Genomic DNA, 20,476 nt, shown 5'->3' with positions numbered 1-20,476 from the left:
AGCCAGGCATGGTGGCTCACGCCTATGGCCCTAGCTACTCTGGAGGCTGAGGCAGGAGGAGCACTTGAGCCCAGGAGTTTGAGGTTGCAGTAGCTGTGGTTGCGCCACTGTACATAACCAGTGTCGCCTGGGCGACCAAGCAAGACTCTACTCAAAAAAAAGGCTAAAAGAGAGGACTTGAAATCCTCCTAGACACATCCTATGCATGTAACAAAATATTACATGTCCCCCATAAATACGTACAATTATTCATCAATAAAAAATAAAGTTATATCTAAAAAAAGTCAGTGAATATGGAATAGCTGGAAGAACACAAATTTGACTTTTAGGGTTTTGCAATTATTGGCTTTGTGTGATTTAAACTTATTGCTACACTTTTACTCAAATAATTTCATTAATAACTCACTTCCTTAGTACTTTAGTGTCCAATTAAGGTAAATTTAAACCATTATTTACACGAGGAAGGCTAAATTGATCACTACTAGATTTATTTTTCTTTCCAAATCACACAGGATCAATTTATAAAACCTCAAAGTTTCTGCTTGTTCAAAATGTTATATTATTAGTAAGCAATCCTTGATGAATTTCATTGAAGAGTAAGGACACGCCATAAAAACCAGTTTGCTGTAACATTTTACCTGTGAGCTACCTTGGGCAGAGCTATCACTGGTTCTTCTGAAGGGCCAGGGAAAGCGGAAAGGGGAAAGGACGGTCACCACACCTGCAACTTCTCCGAGTCGCTGACCCCAGAACCGGACTGCCGCCCGCGAGCCGGGTGTACGATAAAGGCGCACACAGGCAAACGGAAAAGGGGTTCTGCCTTGCTTCAAATCACCAGCTGAAGGAAGGGCGGGGGGAACAGCAAGAATGAAATGGGAAATTACTTTGGCCATTTCCTGCTCCAGCTGCAACCTCCGGTTGACCTTCTGCTGGTAGGTTTTTATGACGTTCTCCACGTGCTGCTCCATGAAGAACTTGAAGGCGTATGGCGAGTAGCTCTTGATGCGCGACTCCCTCTTCTCCTCGTCTCTGCTGTTTTTGCGGACGGGAACGGGGGACGTCTGGATCTGCTTCTTATCCTTCCCGCCCTTGTCCCCCTTGGCGCTCTTGTGGCTCTTGTCGCCGGGCTCGGGGCCCCCGCGCAGGCCCTGCTCCACGCCCGCGCACAGGCTGTCCAGGTCGAACTGCTCCGACTTGCTGCGCAGCAGCAGGTGCTTCGGGTAGGGCGGCGGCGGGCACCTGCGCTCCGGGCCGCCGTACTCCACGTCCAGCGGGCAGGCGCCGGCGCAGCCCAGCGCCAGGCCGAGCTCGTCCTTGGCGTCCAGGCCGTCCCCGGCCGGCGCGGGCGCGGGCACCCAGGCGGGGTGGGACGGCCCCACGGCCGTCTGCGGCTCGGGCCGCAGCACCCGCACGCTCTTCACCGGGTGCAGGATGTGGGCGGCCGTGACGGCCGTGACGGTGTTGGGGGCGGGCAGCGAGGGCTCCGCCTTGCCGGGAGGGCCGGCCCGCGGCTGGTGGCTGTTGAAGGAGTCGGTCCTGCTGGGCACCGGGCCGTCGGGCCGGAAGGCCACGTGCTGGCGCGGCGGCGCCTCCAGGCCCGGCTTCTGCAGGGAGTCCCGGCGGGCCAGGGTGGCGGCCGGCCACGGCTGGGCCGCGGCGCCGCCCGGGTCGTACAGGTCCACGTTGAGGCTGTTGCGGGAGGGGGCCAGCAGGCTCTGCGGGGGGCTGTCGCCAGCGAACACCAGGCCGCGGGAGCCCATCACGTGCAGCTGGAGGGCGGCGGGGCCGGCCTGCTTGTGGTGCGCGTGCGGCACGTACAGCCCCGCGGCAGCGGGCGGGAAGGCGAGGCCGGCACTCGGGGGGCCGCCCTGGCCCTTGGCAGGCAGGCTGGCGTAGCCCCCCGCCTCGGGCGGCGTCTTGCTCTGGAAGGAGGGGCTGCGCTGCACGCCGTAGCCCAGGGGCTCCCCCTGCACCAGCAGGTGCGGCCGCCCGTAGTGCGGGCCCTGCGGCGGGAAGTGCGCCGCCTCCGCGCCGGCGCCGTAGCCCTTGGGCTGGTGCTGGTGGCCAGGCACGCCGTGGGGCGCGACCCCGGGGAAGAGGAAGTCCATGTACTGCCGTGGCACCTCCTCCAGGGCCGCGGGGCTGTCGGCGACGAAGCCGGGCCCCTCGTAGGCCGCACCGCTCAGCTGGTGGTAGGACGGGAAGGAGTCGCTGGTTCCTTCGAAGCTGGGCCTCCGCGTCACAGGGGCTGGCACGAGGCCCTTTCCTGCGGAGGAAAGAAAGGGAAGACGGCGTCAAAGGGGACACGGTCTGTCGGTTCTGACAGCGTCCCTGCGGCCGAGTGGCTGTACAGGGTCTTTAACAACCGCGGCCCGACAGGCTGGGCTCTGCCCAGGAGGGCCAGCGGGCCACCCTCTGCCCCGCCGGCAGGGACCACGCACCACAATGTGGCATCAGGGGGACTAGAGGGCAAAGGGTACACAGGAGGGTCAAGGGCAATAAAGAAGCCACGTCCCAGGCCTCCTGGATGTGACTCCCTCACACCCGCAAGGACACAGCCCTGGGTTCACTCTCCTGTCAAGCTAGGGAGCCATCTGGCCGGCCAGCTTCGTTTTCTCCCGGACGTGCCCAGGTGTCCGGGCTGGCTGAGCTGACCCTCACATATCCCCGACCTCTGCGGCTCCCTAACGCGACGGGCAGAACTGTGTCCATCGTGGTGCAGCAGCCGTCCACTTTTCTTTCACCTATTTTCTGGGTTTTTTGTCTTTATTAAAACAAAACAATATATACACAGCAATAAAAAACACATAAAATCCCTCTATGAATACCCAGATTGATTACGGCCGCTCTTTCCTTACTCCTGACTTTTCCATTTTGAAAATCTTTCCCCATTTGAAACAGACACCAGGAAGGATGGACAAAGGCTCCTTTCGTGTCATTTACACCAAGCGTCCCGCGCTGCTTGACTCGGCAGGGGATGCCGTGGAGTCGCGGGGCTGTGCCTTGCCCGTGGGGAGACCCCTCCCTCCGGAATACGTGGCGGAGAGAACGCCCCGACAGCCACCGCATCAAGCCTAAGCCGCAGCCAAACGGTGGCCTGTTTTGCCTGGGCTAAGAAACGCGCAGCGAAGGCACCGCACCAAAGGCAACCGTGGGAAGAAATCCACACAGACCGTGGGCTTGTGTGTGCCTTTGGAGCCACGCTCTAGGACAGACTCCAGAACTCTGGAATCGTGACATGGACGGCCAGCAAGGACTGTTGAAGGAAGTTCCTTCTCTCAAGAAAAGACTAGAAATGTGGGTCCTCTTAACAATGGAGACGCAGCTTACTGAGCCTGTGAGATTTTCTCACTCACCACATGAAGTGGGTTTTATCCCAGGTTGTCCACAAAATGGGCAAAGTCTTTTTGCTAATCACTATGAATCATTTATCACACCCCAGGGACCTTAGGTACCAAATAAAGGGCCCATCCGCTCCATTCTCGGAAAGCGACATTCACTGACAGCAACGCAGGCCCTGATAGGCCTGGCGCCGGGCAGCTGCTCTCAGAGGCTATGGTGTGAGAAAAGGTATGCTTTCAAATTGAAGAAATAAGCCTCGCTTTTCAATGATCTCTCCACAAGCCCAAGAGAAAACAAAATGACCATTTTTCCTCTCACTTTGCTGACTTTTTGCATCTTTCATAAAACATATCAAGCACACAAACTCCTGTAGGTAAGAATTACCACAGACGATTTCAGATGGGGTGGGGGAGCCCCAGGTGAGTCCCACAGTCTCCCACCTGAGGCCACCCCCGACTCCAGGACCTGGCTTGGGCGGCGCAGGCTCAGCTGGCCCGTCACTGAACAAGGCAACGTGCCATGAGACCGTCTACCGACAGGGCCACGTCGGGCCTCCCTTCTTGCCTATGTTCTTCCATCACAAACCACCTTCACCCACCGTGCCGCTGGGCTGCGCTCACCTGGGGAGGTCTGCTTAATGACCCGCACGATCTGCTCGTTCCTCGGGTCCAGGTAGCCCATCTTGCTGATGTACTCCAGGGCGGCCTCGATGCTCCTGCTGCCGGTTTGCTTGAGCGCTCTGCCCGCCATCTCCTGGGAGCGAAGCACGGGAGAGGTAAGTACATGTCATCGTAAAACAAGGCCACTGTGACTTCCGTTCCCATCGTGCCTGTGCTGTGACACCTTGCCTCTCAATGATGGCTTGGCTCTGCGACAAGCTGCAGGTGACTCAGGGTGGGCACAGATGCCTGTTGACAAAGCCTAGCACGTACCGCACCGCAGACTATTTAGTGTATGTCAAGGACACACAAGAATTTTGATGGCAGACCTGAAAGAAATTGAATTTCTGCTTCTCCTTAGAAAACTTTTGTGGTTGGACTGATACACCCAGGAAGACCCTAAGACCAGAAGCACACAATGGGAAGGACACACTGGGAGTCGGGGACCTGGTTTTCATGCCGCTCACCGCAGGCCAACTCTGGGGCCAGGCAACCTGCCCCTGAGGGGAGTATGTGGCTACCCAAGAGTCATTTATTGCATACCTACTGTTTACAATGCCCTGTGCCAACTACAGCAATAGAGGACTTGCCCTTAGGGACTTGACTAGTGGGACGAAGAAAAGGCAGGCACGACAGGAGCCCTTGGAGCCACGCTGGCACAGGACAGACTGGTGGCCACCACAGGAGAAATCAGGTAAAGTGGACAAGGGTCGGAGGAGACGGGTTCTTTCCACCTGAGAGATGAAGCAGCAGCACAGCTGGCTCTTCAAGGCCAGACAGACTCTGGGCAGCTGGAAAGCCCCGGTAGAAAAAAGACAAACAGAGCAGAGCCCTAGGGGACAAGAGGCTGGACAGCAGCAGCATGCGGAGGGACCCACGGACTGGCCTGGGGTTTTTCCCCTATTTGCAGGTAGTCTTGGAAGCTTTCACACGGGGACACATGGCAGTCAGAGGGCCAACCTGGGGGCAATGGCAGGGGCAGAGCTCATGGCACTCTTAGGTGGGGAGACAGGCCAGGCCAGGGTTGCAACAGACAAGGCAGGTGGTCGGCGAGGCGCAGCCCAGGGGCACGGGACTGTGAGGCTGTGACCCAGGCGCTCCCCCTTCTCCCTGTGGGACAGCGCTGCAGAGCTGCAGGCAAACAAGGAGGGCGAGGACAGGAAAAAGACCACCACCGAGGCTGGCCCTGGACACGAAGGGAAAGCTGAGCACTCTGAATGGATGGAGAGGACGGGTGGGAGGAGGAAACTGAAAATGCAGAGGGAGCATCCCTGACCAGGAGGCCGCGGCCAGGCAGAGGGCAGAGAAGAAAGGGGTGGAGACGCAGAGAGAACCGAGGATGGAGGGGGAGGCTGCCTGGGGCTGTTCTGTGGCAGGAAGCCTGGCGTGGCAGCAGTGCCACTGTGCGGAGAGAGACACGGTGCTGTGTGTCCCCTGCCCTGGACAGGGCATCATGGCACCAGTGACCTACATCACACTCAGCTGTCGGTCTGCCCGCTCCCTTGGGATAGAGACACCCTGGCGGGCCTGAAACACCACATTACCCAAGGCCACATCCGCCCACCTAACATGGCGCTTAGAACAAACCGAGCACTTAATATCCGTACGATCGTCTAGCAGTGAATCCAGCTTTCCATGCCTGGCCATACGCCGACTGAGTGGCAGGACAAGAAACGCAGGCTGTGCACGGCTGTCAACTGTGCCCATGTTCTCGGCGACGCAGGTGCGAGGGGCCATGGAGGAGCCAACGGAGGGCAGGCTGCACCCGAGTGAAGGCACATGAAGTGACAGATTGGGAAGGGGTAACAAGAACAGGGCTGTTTTTTAACGCGGTGCTTGGATAGGAAGGGCCTGTGTTGACAATGTGGAAGAGCCATGGAGAGAAGGCAGCAAAAGGTCAGAGGGGAAGCGCCTCCCTGCCTCACCTGGGACCGAGAGAAGATGCTAACCTCCCATTTCACAGCTGTGCTCGCGATGAGATCATGTCTGAGAAGACTCTCCAGCTTGGAGGAAGACATGATATAAGACCACATCTTAGCAGGATCACTCTGGAGCTTCTGACGCCCATTAAAAAATGGGCCAATCAGAGCTGACCCTAACCACAAGCCTTTCAGTTGGCACCAACGTTCAACTGCTTTGTCTGAAAGGTGACCCCTGGCTCCAGCTCCTTCAGCGTGACTGGCCACCCTGTGCCTGTCACTCCCGTACCTGTCGTCAAGGAGGCAACAACTTCTGGACAGGTCACGTCACACGTGGACACACCGAAACTCTCTTTCTGTTTACAAAGCACCCACTACTTCAAGATTTATACGTTTATTGTGCTTCAAATCTAGGAGCTTAACCAAGAAAAAGCAACACGAGGAAACCACAAACGAAGACTCGTGTTCACAGGGATGTTTCAAGTCATTAAAACTAAACCACAGTCAGGAGCTAACTTGTTTACAAATAAAATCTTCAAATAACCCAAGTCTGTTGAGGCTTGCCCTTGTTATCTGTCCATCACCCTGTATTTAGCAAATACACAGTTCTTACACGTTAACTCTCAGAAGAGCCTACTGCGCACATACATATAGCTATGTTTCAAGGCTCAAAGAAATTGGAATCCATTTCTAGAGCCTTCGGAATACAGCCTCCAGGTGAGCATGAAGCACTGCAGGGCACAAAGACAAGGGCAAAGTCTGCAGAATAGCAAGAGGGGACACCAGAGGGACGCAGGAGGAACATGGCAGGGAGATGTGGCCAAAGCCCAGCTGAGGAGCTTGGCACTCACTTTCCTTTCTCAAGAATGTATTGAGGCCAGGCGAGGTGGCTCATGGCTATAATCCTAGCTCTCTGGGAGGCTGAGGTGGGAGGATCGTTTGAGCTCAGTAGTTCGAGTCCAGCCTGAGCAAGAGTGAGACCCCGTCTCTACTAAAAATAGAGAAAATTAGCCAGGTGCAGTGGTGCACACCTGTAGTCCCAGCTACTGGTGAGGCTGAGACAGGAGGATCTCTTGAGCCCAGGAGTTTGAGGTTGCTGTGAGCTATGATAACACCACCATACTTACTCTACGCAGAGTGAGACTCTATCTCCAAAAAAAAAAAAAAGAATGTATTGAGACTATCGTTTGCGAGTCCTGACTGAGCGCTGCAGGCAGGACGGCACAGCGGTGCGGCGCCTCGACAGGGAGGCCAAATGCACGGGTTCATATTTCCTTTTTGTTCCTTAGCAGCTGTGTAACCGTCAGCAAATTAGTCACCTACTTGGAGCGTCCATTTCTTCCTCTGTAAAATAAGGCTAATAGGGTTGCTCTAGGGATTAAAGTAGATAATGGCACATTTCTGCATCATTTAAGGATTAACTGTTACAGTTCACGTAAGTATCTTAAGTGTCTCTGAGAAAAAAACATAAACACATTTATACATTTTATATAGGTTCAATATTTAATATCGCTGATGTTTTATTGTTTACTCGTCTTACCATTATTATATAAAGAAATGTAATGAGTTCTTTCCACCAAGCCTCAACAGACACCTCCCGCCGCTTCCGGTTTACCTCAGGCTGCCGTATAAACACCACGGCCTGTGCCAAGACGTGGCAAAGGCTGGCAGCCCTGTCCCAAAGCAAGGACACGGCCAGAAGCTGGCGGGAGGACAGGCAGATACGCGTTCCAGTGTCTAACGTGCAGAAAGCGATCACAGGTGTCTGTGCAGTGAATAGTGTGTGACTGAACGAGGGGACAGACAAAAGGAGGAAGAGCTACAAGCAGGGAGTGAGACGGAAGGTGCTGCCCGTGCTGGCAGGCTGCCCCTGGTGTGTGGAAGACGGGGAGACATCGCACTCCACCTTCCACAGAGGCACCAAGACACCGGCCACAGGAAATTTAAAACAAAACTTAAAAACAGCAGCAACCTCGACTCCCGAGTATTACTCTGTTACCCACTTGGCACACCTGGGCCATTCTTCAGCAGAGCCTCTTCTACAGAAGTTCACAAAATCTTAACACCATCCACATGTTTGCGCCATGGACTGTTTACCACTTGCTAATTATTAACAGAGTAATACCGTGGGTTGACAAGACTTTGATAGCTTTATGTCACCTAGCCACATGCGCCAATAAAATCCTAAATGCAATTAAATCCTTCTCCTAAAACACTCTAGAAAGTTTAATTTAGGATTGTTTAATGTCTCATATGAAAGTGATGCTGTCCGTTGAAGCAAAGTCAGCCTTCTCTTCTGGACAGTTGCTAGTGCTGCAGGTGAAGCCACCATAACTTGTGTTCAAGCCTGCTTCATCAGCACGTGCAAACCCAGTTGTTGACTGCACCTCACCTATTCTCCCACTCTTCCCAACCTTGGAAGCATCCTGACTTTGAGACTTCCTCCACATCTCATATCTAATCCAGAAGCACTTTTTTGTTAGCTCTCCCTACCCTAGAGTGGTGGAAGATTCTAGATGTTCTGAAGGCAGAACTGACACTGTTCCTCACATTCTACATCCAATTTAGCAACACCTAACGTGGCATCAACGCCACGCCTCACAATCAGGGGAGCCACAATAGTTACCAAGTAAGAGTGATGGGCTCTTACCTAGAGCCCTTACCTGCTGCCCTGTGGGCTGTTCTTGCAGCTTTGACACATTCTTCATCTGACTCACACAGAATAGGAGCTGGCAGGGCAACATGCTATGGCACAAGGGATAAGTCTAGGGGCCGGGCAGCCCTCTCTTTTGGGGAGTGCCTCATGCACAGCAGTGGGCTGTTCTCAGCTTGGGGTGGTGGCCTTGGCTCGGATAGAAGGAATGACTCCCAGTCCTTTAAAGCAGAGCTCCTCAAGAGGTTTTATGCCTGACAGAGATGGGGAGGGGGGGTTGTTGAGAAGGGCAAGATAAACCAAGCTTTCGAACTTCACTGATTTCCTGCTGCTACCAACAGCTCTTGTAAAACTCCACCTTAGGTATGTGGATTTAATCTTAAAGTGGTTTTGAACATACCTCGGTTAGTCTGTTTTATGCTGCTACGAAGGAATATCTGAGGCTGGGGAATTTATAAAGAAAAGAGGTTTATTCGGTTCACAGTTCTGCAGGCTGTGCAAGCAGCACGGCACCAGCATCTGCACTGGGGGAGGGCTTCCGGGAGCTTCCAATCAAGGTGGAAGGTGAAGGGGGAGCAGGTGTGTCACATGGCGAGGGCCGGGAGCAAGAGAGGGAGGAGGTGATGCCAGGCTCCTTTAAACAACCAGCTCTCACATGAACTAACAAAGCAAGAACTCACTCATTTCCCTAGGGAGGACACCGGGCCATTCGCGAGGGATCTGTCCCCGTGACCCACGCACCTCCCACCGAGCCCCACCTCCAACACTGAGGATCAAATGTCAACATCTGGAGGGGCCAAACATCCAAACCACATCAGCACCTTAGGTATCTTTCCCAAAGGAGTCATTCTCTTACATTTTATCAGACTGGTGCTCGCTTAAAACTGGGTCTAGCCACAGAGAAGCCTGGAAAACGTGCGGTTTGCCCGCGCTGGCTGACGTGGAAAGGACTGCAAAGAGGCACTTCCGCAAACTGACCAGGTGTGGGGGTCGGGAACGTGGCCCTGCTGTCCTCCCTGCCCTGCCAAGATCGTGGGCTGATCCCCTCATCTGGGGGGACCCCACCCCAGCTCCAGAGCTCCCTGGGGGATGGCCCAGGCCTCTGCTGCAGCTGCATCGCCATTTAGCCTCCCTCTGGCCAGCCTGTCACTCTGCTGTCCCCCTGGGAAGCTGGCCTTGCCCACCTCTCCAGCCCCAGTCCACGTGACAGGAAGCCGCCAGCCAGCCACCAGGCAGGTCTGTGGGGCTCCTGCCACCGTCCTCTGCCCTCTGACCACCACCCCGCTGCAAGGGGCACAGGGCCTACAGGGACAGCCGTGGGAATCCGAAGATGCTCCTGCATCTGTACTGCTCAGCTCAGAGGCACGCAGGAGCTGGGCTCCACTTCCAGGCGGTGAAACTATTTTACGGCCATGGCCATGTGACTGAGAGCAATTTAAATTCAGTGACAAATTATTATGTATGAAGGAAGGAATTTCCTATGGAAATCCTTCCTCCATCCCTTTCTGGTAAGGAAGCATTTTTCAAATATCAGCAAAACCATATCCCGAAGTTTTAACATTCCAGCTATGAGCTTGGGTTAAAAAGGAGAAGTGGAGCGCTGTGGGCTCCCGTCTGTCTGTCTGGCTGTCCCAGTCCTCGTCACGCAACCACACATTTAAGTTCAAAGTGGACTGGGAGAGGTGGCTGCACCCCCAGGGCCCCAGAGCACCGCCCTCCTGGGGCCAGTTTCCTGGGAAGCACAGCCCTCGGGGCTCTTAAATGGGGTGGCCGATGACTGAAAAGGCTAGATCTCTAGATTTCTCCATGAGCTTCCGAGCGGCGCCTCCAGACCGCAAGGTGGCGGGGAAGCCCCGGCTCCCTCCGAGGCCGCCGCCGCCACGCAGGCCGGGCTGCCACTTCCCCACACCGAAGGCTTCAAGGCGGTCGGATGCAGCGTGCGGTGCAGCCGCCTGCCTGTGTTCCAACTGCCGCTGGGAAAGCAAAGCGAGGACATGGAGGTAACCTCCGCATTTTAAAGCCAGTACACGAGAAGAAACGGAGTTGCTACCGCACGAGTGGCAGCGGGGAGCTGCGGCGCACGGAGGGCACCTGCTTAGCGCTGCCGGGGAAAGACTTTTATAAGCAACTTATAGCAGGGAATGAGGAAGCAATTTGGGCTAAAATTAAAGGAACGTGAAAAATTGTTGGCCTCGCCAACAATCAAAGAAACATTAATAAAACAGCATTTATAACTACTGTTAGCACTAAAATTTGATCATTATAAAGATAGATGGGCTGGTGAAACTATTCAGTCATATTTTCGGCAGTATAAACTATAAAGCCTATGTTGGGCATGAATATTTGTTAAGTATCAAAAGTTATTAAATTTTTTGTACTATGATTTGATAATTTTACTTCTTGAAATTTATTCTAATTTAATAGAATTCTGTTTAAAAAGTTAATTTCCACAATGACATTTATCAGATTTAGGTGTAATATATCAGCCCCTCAAATAAGAGAGGGTGGAGTGGGAATAAAAAAGAGCTTACAAATCGAATAATAGAACCATAAGTGAATTATAATTAATACATTCCTTAGAATATATTTAACACAGCCATAAAGATACATTCTATACCCACAGTTCCTTTACGTGACAAACACTTGCTGAGCATCCACCATTGCTCTAGACCCGGAGTATGCTCTGGGAAACAAAGCATGCAACTTTCAACGTGCAACCATGAGAAAATGGTGATTGCATACAACGTCTCAGTTATGTCCACCAACAAGGGCTTAATTAGAACATAAGAAAAATGAAAGCATGATTTAATTTTAGGTTGAAATAGCAATGATTTCTTTTTGTTAAAGAGGGTATGACAGTAAGAATACTTATACACGTGTTAAATTCCATTACAACAAAACTGCCTATAATACCTAACTATATCATTGTGTGCAGATCACAGAAATTCTCCAGATCACAGCTGTGTCTGATGAGGACAAGATAAGATTTCACAAACTAATCCCAAATTTCCTTTTAACACTAAAATTCCAGGATTTTGAGGGATATTTGCTAAAATAAGATTTAACTTTTGCCACCATTGAAATAGGTAAACAGGGATATGGCATATTCCATGGAAACTTAATATACTAAAGATCCCTATTGGTTCTCTCTCTCTCTCTCTCTCTCTCACACACACACACACACACACAGTTTCAGGCGTCCTGGATCCTATGTTTCTATTCATGTGGCCCCAATTGTGCTAGTGTCCAAAAATGAACACTAATAATCCCTCCCATCTCTGCACCCACAGGCTGCAGCTCCCAATGGGGAAGTAGAGTCTGCTTCCCCTGCCCCTCAACCTTGACTGGCCTCTGCTTGCTGACCAATGGAATGAATCTAAGAGATGCTATGCCAGTTGTAAGCCCAGCCCTCAAGAAGCCTGGCTGCTTCCATTTTCATTCTTTGGATCCCTGAGTGGCTGCAGAGACCCAGCCAGCCCCAGCAGCTTGGCTGCCCAGCTGCAGTTCCCACCCACGAGAGAAGCCATCTTGGATGTTCAGCCCCAGCTGAGCTCCCAGTGCAATGAGCTACACGGAACCCTGGCAGACACTGCATGGAACAGAACTGCAGCTGAGGGGCCCAGCCAACCCACACACAGGGTCATAAGAAATGACAAATCATTCTTTTAAGGTTGCTAAAAATTCTAGGATGGTATGTTACACAACGATAGATAACTGATAATTGACTTTACTTCTTTCTCTGCTGTGTATAATCTGGAAAAATGTGTTCACCTGTTTATTTGGTCTTAAATTTTGAATGGTTTGGTCTCCTAGACTTTTGGCCAAATAAACTCAACTTCTGTTAAGATCAGAAAGTTTTCTGAAAAGTTAAATTTACACATATGATGTGATTAACACAGAGATTTAACAAAATGCTAAGAAATAATATTTCACCAAAAATGAGATTATTAACCCATCATTGATGGCTGGTGTGATTAGTGAAGTTTGAGAACCTAAACATGTTTTTATTCCAGTACATTTCATTAGATTGTTCTAGTTTTCCTGTTATGACCCCAGTAATAAAATACCTACTTTACCTTTATTTATCATAATTTGGCTGCATATTCAGCAGTGATCTTGCATCTTTTCAGCCCTGAAATAAATACCTGGTTGGGTTAATATTTGACTACAAAATTACTTTGACAATTGTTATCTTTAAATGCTTTTGCTTTTAAAGGTATGGTAAACTCTTAGGTCCAATTTTTCTTTCAGAGAAACACACTCCAATTCTTTTTAAAATAATGAAAACCAATAGAAATAACATACAAAAATACTTTAAAATGCTTCAGGAAAGGATGGGGGAATCAACCTTTACCAGTGTACATCCTGTTCGGTTCCAGCGTTTTGTAAAGCAGCAATACTGGGTGCCCACCAGCACACATGTGTGTAGGCATGAACCTGCATGTGCACAGCCAGCCGGCCATTCCGGGCTTAGGAAACCAGCACTGTAGTGGGCTTCCTGGCCCCCGCCTCTGACCTGGCAGGCACACATCTGCTCTGGCAGGAAGCGCTTTGCTCTAACAGCACCGGGGGTTGTCCAATAGTTGGCCTGACTCAAGGGGTTTGAGAGCCAAGCCCAACTCAGGATTGCACAAGAGCTTCGTGAGGCAGGATTTTTTCTGTCTCGTTCCAAAACATTCCCCCACTAAGACATTCCTGTTTTTAAGGAGGACAACAGGTACTCTGAAACTTGGTTTGTAAAATTCACCAAGAAAACAAGCAAATACGCAAATCCACAGGGGCAGTTATCACATGCCTCACTTTCTCCAAGTCTCCAAAACAATCCTTGTTTCCCAAGAAAAGCCATCTCAGGCCAGGCCACAATCATGACTCCGAGGCGTAGAGCAGGCGGCCCCAGTGTCCTGAGTGCTCGGGGAAAAGCGAGGCGGCCTGCGGCAGACAGCACAGGAACGGTGCCTTCCCCGGGAAGGATGATGTTGATCCCACAGAACAATTCTAGCAAAATTCTGGGAGCCAGCAGCCAGGAGGGCTGGTGGAGCAGGTAGAGCTCATGCTTTCCTGAGACAAAAGGCAATCTAACGTTAAGTTAGAGACACGCACTTTACAGGAATAAGCTGAAAGAGGCTGGACGGAGGGCAGGACTCGGAAGGCAGCGTAACGCGCTGGTGCGCGGGAAAAGCCTGCAAACTTCGTTCTGAATTTCCAGTGCTGTCCCTCACAGGGATAGAGATAAGAGACTAAAGATAAGCTAAGAAAAGGCCACCTGGTGGCTTGTGTGCTGGAGCTCGAGGAGTGCTACTCAGTGCTAAGGAGCAGAAGTCATCGAGGTTTTATTTCACACTCTTGCTGAGAAGTCTGTCTTCAGAAGAACAAGGTCTTCAAAAAGGGAAGGATTCAGTTCTGCCTCCACCCACGGTGCCTGAGGCAGGAAAATCACAGCAAGAAAGGAGATGCGCCAGCGTCTGTGAGAGGCCAGGAAATCTGCTGCTGGCCGGCAGAGACGCGCATGCAGCTCTCAAAGCACCCCCGCCCTGCACGGTCCCCTGCGCTCGTCCTGGAAACGGGAAGATCGGTTGCCCTGTAAGTTCAGTGTTGTGATGAAACGAGTTTATAAAGGACTAACTTATGTTACAACTGAGCGTTAAGATAGCCAAAAAATAAACCACAGAGTCATCAGAGCCGAAGCACGAACAGCTTTAACGTGACTCTAGAACAGATTTCTCCCATTTGGGCTACAAGCCAATCCTGGCTCCTGAAATTAAGTCAGCTGAGTATGTGGGAAGACGGGCTGCTCTTCACTTCCAGACAAACACCGCCTGTAAAATCCTGCCACTGTCTCTATCTGAAAGATACACTTACTTGAAAACAGCACAGAGGCCTATGTCACCCAAACACACCTTGGTCACAGACAGGGGGACCCTTTAAATGAGGGGCTGGTCTTGTTTCCCTGGCGCTTGGAGCCCTCTGAGACTCACGCTGTTGGGGACAGTCGGATTATGAGTGTCCGGGAAGGGGAGGTTTGGGTGCCAATTGCACAGACCTCACTTCCCCGAGCTTATTTCAAAAACGTTGTCAAGTAAATTGGAAGATCCAGAAAGTTACAGGTTCGTCCAAGAAGGGAGACAGTAATCTGCCACTCTGACAAAGTGCCCTTCAAAGAGTCAGTAATTTGGTAAGATACGCAAATATTTCAATTATGAAGTATTGTGGCAAAAACTGAAATTCCCTGGCTATACAGTTAAGTTTTTGGGTATTTTGCTGAAAAAGTTACAGTCATGACTTTGAAATACATATTGTGGGTTTGATGTTTAAATCATATTTCCAAAGGCTCCAAATCTCTGCAACCATTTCTACTTTCCAACAATGCTTCAAAATCCAATCATTTTGTTTAAAACTTGGCTGTGACTCTACCAGTTAAAATTTGTTCTTTTATTCCATGTTGCTGATAGTGAAATGTCAGGACAGGCATTGCTAAATAGCACTATATATTTTCTTATGTGAAATCTGCGTGCACACTTTTTATTTTTTAAATTTCTAAAAATTTTATTTAATTTTTTAGAGACAGGGTACTGCTCTGTCACCCATGCTGGAGTGCAGTGGCCCTATCACAGCTCACCACAGCTTTGAACTCCTGGGCTCAAGCAATCCATCTACCTCAGCCTCTGAGCAGCTGGGATTACAGGTGTGTGCCCCCACATCCAGCTAATTTTTAAATTTTTGGTAGAGATGGGGTCTCACTGTGTTGCCCAGGCTAGTCTTAACCTCCTGAGCTCAAGTATTCCTCTAGCCTTGTCTTCCCAAAGTGTTGGGATCACAGGAGTCAGCCACTGAACCTGGCCCTACATTTTAATATGTTTAATATTAAATAGAATGTCATATTTAAATTTTTGCCTCACCCATGGAGCAAGAATAGTTTTTACCTAATACGGATGGTAAACACACCCCTCTCTGCCCCGTTTGTCCTAGGAAGAAGAAGATCAATAGCACTTCTTAGAGCACCAGGGAGTGAACCCGGGGACCTGGAGATCCTCACAGCCCTCTGTAGTGCCATGGGGTAGCAGAAGCCCCGTCCTGTGTCGGGGGCGAGGCACAGGCCAGGCCACGTCAGCCTGGACAGCGTACCCCGCTGGAGGAGAGAGCTGGATGAGGGTGTACGAGAGAGAAAGAGAAAGAGGGACAGGCCCAGAAAGACAGAGATTAAGATTTAGATTAAGATTTAGAAATAAGGAGCCTGAAATTCATCTAATTCTGTATGTTGGGGAAAAGGCTAAAAAGTGCCTTCCTCTGAAATTATAAAAAGGATCAAGAACATGTAGCTGCAACTCCAGTATTCTCCACGCAAGTAACTGGTCACCAACAAACTTTCAGTTCCTCTAATCTTTCCAACCTAATCATCTCACAGGACTTTTGTAATTAGAGAAAAATGGTCATTAGTATTAAGGATATAGAATTAAATACGCAGTAAAGGAAACACTCTGCAATGTTAACACCGCCGTCATCTCTGTGGTGGGATCAGGAGTGCACTTCTCCTGCATCTTCTATAATGACAGGGATACGTTCTGAGAAATGTGTCTTTAGGTGATTTTGCTGCAATGGGAACATCATGGAGGGCACTTACACAGAGCCCGACGGTACAGCCCACTAGCCACCCAGGCTCTGTGATACAGCCTGTTGCTCCTGGGCTACACATGTGCACAGCAGGCTACTCCACTGCAGACCGCTGGCAAGGGTAACACAATGGTAAGTATCTGTGTATCTAAACGTAACTAAAGGCACAGTAAAAACATGGTATAAAAGATAAAAAGTGGGCCGGGCGCGGTGGCTCACGCCTGCAATCCTAGCACTCTGGGAGGCCGAGGTGGGCGGATCGTTTGAGCTCAGGAGTTCGAGACCAGCCTGAGCAGGAGCGAGACCCCATCTCTACTAAAAAAAAAAAATAGAAAGAAATTAGCTGGACAACTAAAAATATATAGAAAAAATTAGCTGGGCACGGTGGCGCATGCCTGTAGTCCCAGCCACTCAGGAGGCTGAGACAAGAGGATCGCTTGAGCCCAGGAGTCTGAGGTTGCTGTGAGCTAGGATGACGCCACGGCACTCTAGCCCGGGTGACAGAGTGAGACTCTGTCTCAAAAATAAATAAATAAATAAGCACTGTACACTTAGGCTACACTAAATTTGTCAAAAATATTTTCCTTTGTTCAATAATAAATCAACCTTAGCTTAGTTTAACTTTTTTTACTTTATAAACTTTTAAATTAACTTTTAGACTCTTTTATAATAATGCTTAAAACACACATTGTATAGCTATAAAAATATTTTCTTTCTTTATATCCTTAGTCTATAAGCTTTTTTCTATTTTAAAGATATGATTATTTTCTTAGAAAATGCTATTTATGGCTCTGTTGGATAGTCAACAAATACACGTAAGCCCTGGGTAGATTTTTAAAGGAAATGGGCGGAATGAGGGACGATGAAATGAATAGTGCGATGACCGGCCGGAGCCGTGTGAGACCTCACCTAACCCGCTCCCTGTCAACCCCGCCATCGCTCCAGGAAACAAGCGTTGCCGGCCACAGGCAAACTGAGACTAAAACAGACGAGCCATTTACCCAAAGTTACAAAGACAGATGGGGGTGGGAAGGTGGGGAGGTGGGAAAAGAAACAGCTCAAAGTACTTGGTTCTATTCCAGAGCAACTAGTTAGGGCATAGAGACCTTTCCCAAGGCAGTAACTTCACCGTCTCCGCTGTAGTATTAGTATTTCATTCACTCAGAGTGTGAGGCTGTGTTCCAGGTACTGGGGACGTGGCGGTGACAGAGCAGGTGAAAAGCCCTCTGCGCATGGCCATCATGTCCTGGTGGTGAGGAACGTTCTCTGCTTGCCCGCTGGGGCGAATCAGGCCAATCGGCCACTTTCCAGGGTCACCAGCTCTGCTCACCTGAGTTACAGACTTATACGTTTGGCCAGTTGGACCTACCAGTTGTCCTGGCTCGATGCCTAATAATATTCTCGTTTCTTGGACTGTGATTAATGTGCTTGAGGGAATACTAATTATTACACCTTAAAAAGTAAAAATCAATATTTGCTAATTCCAAAGTCCATGGAAAGAGTCCAACTTTCTGTAGACAAGATCAAGAACAGACAGGAAAGGCAACGATGGGGTATTTGGAAGGCTACGTCCAGGAAGGCTGCACGTGGTGTGAAGTCCTGGCCTTTGTTTAAAGGCCCTGACTGAGCTCCATGTTACCGACGTCCCCTTCGTGTTCACACTGGAACATTCCCTTTCTTTACTCTCTGAACGTCCTTTTTCTTGTCTTCCCATCAAATTTGTGTAGATCATTTAAAAATAAAGTAAGGAGGCGAGTGGGATTAAAATGCCAAATAATATAGGAAAAACAGATGCAAGAAAATTATGACAACAAAGAACAAGCACTGGGCCCTGAGGTGGTGGGCAGGGGGAGGGTGCACAGGCTGCTCCAGGTCCTCTTGGACAGAAGGAGGGGCTCTCCCAAGCGCAGTGGCGTTCCTCGTTCCCCGACAGGTGAGAGCCAAACAGAGACAGCCAGCACTGCAGCTGGCCACTGCCGCAGGCCGAACGATCTCTCTGAACCACATTCCAATCCTGAAGCACACTGGCCAGGGACAGCCGTGATGCAGTCAGGTTAAACCAACCAAAGGAGCCACTCTTCAATGCCATCTTGGTTTGGCTTAGCTAGATCCTGAAGCACGAATAAGGCACAACCTTTGCTAAGGAACTGTGATGAAGGAAGTATTTTCGAATGAAAAGAACGTGTTTGATAATATTTATTAGAAAACCACACTCCAGGAAAGTCTTATGACAACTCTCTGGGGCCGTGTGGCGATACTAAGGGGACGTGTGAAGCAGCATCCGCCAGCGATGCGGCCGCGGTCGCCGAGTCAGCCTAAAACAAGCTCTCATCTCACTGAACTGGAAAAATCTGTTTCTGCAGCCAGCACGGCCGCCATCAGCCTTAAAGTCCAATTTCAGCAACAAAAATAAGCATCACAGAGCCCAGGAAAGAAGAAATAAGATTTTTTTTTTTTTTAAAAAAAGAATGTTTGTTGAGTGGTTTAAGTTTACAGATTCATCCGAACGAAAACTCCTTTCTCAGAAATTCACAAATACCACATAGCATTCTTTTTCTAGCTGGGATAATTTAAACTATTCTAAGATCTGGTCTGCTTTGTGACAAGTTAGTTTTGAAAAGAGGTACTGACAACAACATACTTGTTGGCAAGCCTTGACTGGGAACTCCAAGAGAGCAGACCAGACCTATGGCATTCACCACTGTATACCTGGGGCCTAACAGTGCCTGGTATACAGCAGGCACTCCATGTATGTGCTGAAGCAATGGCCAATGATGATTAAGAATTCCTTTTGAGTTTTGCATGTATGGTGTTCTAGGCAAACTGTACAACTCTCTTGGTCTGTGGTATTTAGATTACCACTAAACTGAGCTCTCTAGCCTGCATTTTGCCAAGAACGGTTAGCAACACATCTCTTCACTCTTCTTCCATCATCGGATCCCTTGTTCTGAAGGATTCGCCATCAGCCCCTGGCAGTGAAAGTCCAGGTCAGTTGTAGAGACAGAGGGACAGCCAGCTGGGGGTGGCCGGGCTGTGGTGGTGGGTGTGGGCTGTGTTCCTGCGGCTGTCAGCATCCTGCCCTGGAAGCAGCCTCACATTTCGGGTACAGGAAGGACCAGGACCCCGGCAGGGACCGGACATCTTCCTTGCTTGCAGCACAATTTCTAAGGTGTATTGAGAGACACATCCCCACATAATCAAGGACAGCTAACAGCGTAGTTATCCATACTATACATAGCAATTCACCAAAAACACAAAGAAAACTTACTCACAAACTTCTGTCAGAAGAAGACAAGTAAAATACCTTTGGCTTTGTGAATGCTCAACTTTTAAAGTTTTCCTAGGTAGGGGTTATCTCAGATAAACAGGATTTGTGGGGCTGTCGAAAACTAAGTTGATTTTCTATAACCAGGAGTTTGCAAAAAGCTCCATTTCCCCTTTCATACCAGTTCATTCGTTTAAAAATGGCCAGAAAGTTCTCTGAGGTACTTGAAATTTCTTTGCATTTCACCCCCACCCAAGCCCCAGGAAATAGCAGCACTCTGCTGCAAATACAGGCAGCCTCTTACGTGACCTAGAGTAAAAACCAAGAGCTTCTCTAAACCAATGGCAAGTGGCTGGTTTGTTAATTTCACAGTGAGAAATCTCCCCGAAAACCTCTCATTTATAAACTCCACAGAACACTTGAACGAACTCTCCTTACCACGGGCAGAGTCCTCAACTGCCTACCTGGTTTCCCGTTAAGTCCAATCCCCTAAAGATAGGGAAAGCTGAGACAAAGGAGAGCACCCTGCGCAACCCCCGGGCTGCGGTCTGTTCTCAGACAGAAGAGCGACGGCGGCAGCAGACCACCTACGATGAAAGACACGCACAGCAAGTCGCACAGAGGAAAACGTGGCAGAACTGGAAACAAACTCGTCCTCATTGTGAGGGCCTCCTCCCCGATTGCTAAGCACTCTGCAGTGCCACAGGGGCACAGGAGACAGCTGGCAAGGTGAACTCAAACACTGAGCCTGGCTCCCAGCAACCTCCTTTGCAGAAAAATGAGCACTCTACCCGCAGCTGTGTCTTACTGATGTGTGGTAGGGTTTTCGGGTTTTTTTTACTATGACTCAGTTTCACAAAAATAACACTTGCCCTTACTTACAGGTGATGTGTTTCTTTATATTGCTACTTAGAAGCCACAAAGCTGATTATTTGATCTGTTCCGGATGTTGCTCTGCAGTCTGAAAAACACTAAAGGTGTCATCAGCAACCAACACCTTCCCTTCAAAAGATGGCTCATGTCTTCGTGC

General features: G+C 50.0%; 1 protein-coding gene across 1 annotated transcript in view; it reads right to left on the bottom strand.

Moving 5' to 3' along the window:
• Positions 1–20,476, bottom strand: part of LATS2 (large tumor suppressor kinase 2) — a 61,668-nt gene that overhangs the window by 12,644 nt on the left and 28,548 nt on the right. Inside the window, exons 2-3 of the mRNA XM_012641733.1 lie at positions 3,963–4,095; positions 885–2,266 (exon numbers count right to left, since the gene is read on the bottom strand). Of these exons, the coding sequence (XP_012497187.1) occupies positions 885–2,266; positions 3,963–4,095 (1,515 nt within the window). The remainder of the gene's footprint in view (positions 1–884; positions 2,267–3,962; positions 4,096–20,476) is intronic.

The sequence above is a fragment of the Propithecus coquereli genome, unplaced genomic scaffold (genome assembly GCF_000956105.1).
Source record: "Propithecus coquereli isolate 6110/MARCELLA unplaced genomic scaffold, Pcoq_1.0 Scaffold168, whole genome shotgun sequence".
Taxonomy (NCBI): domain Eukaryota; kingdom Metazoa; phylum Chordata; class Mammalia; order Primates; family Indriidae; genus Propithecus; species Propithecus coquereli.
Note: the sequence above shows the minus strand (reverse complement) of the source record. Positions and strands in the feature narration are given on the sequence as shown.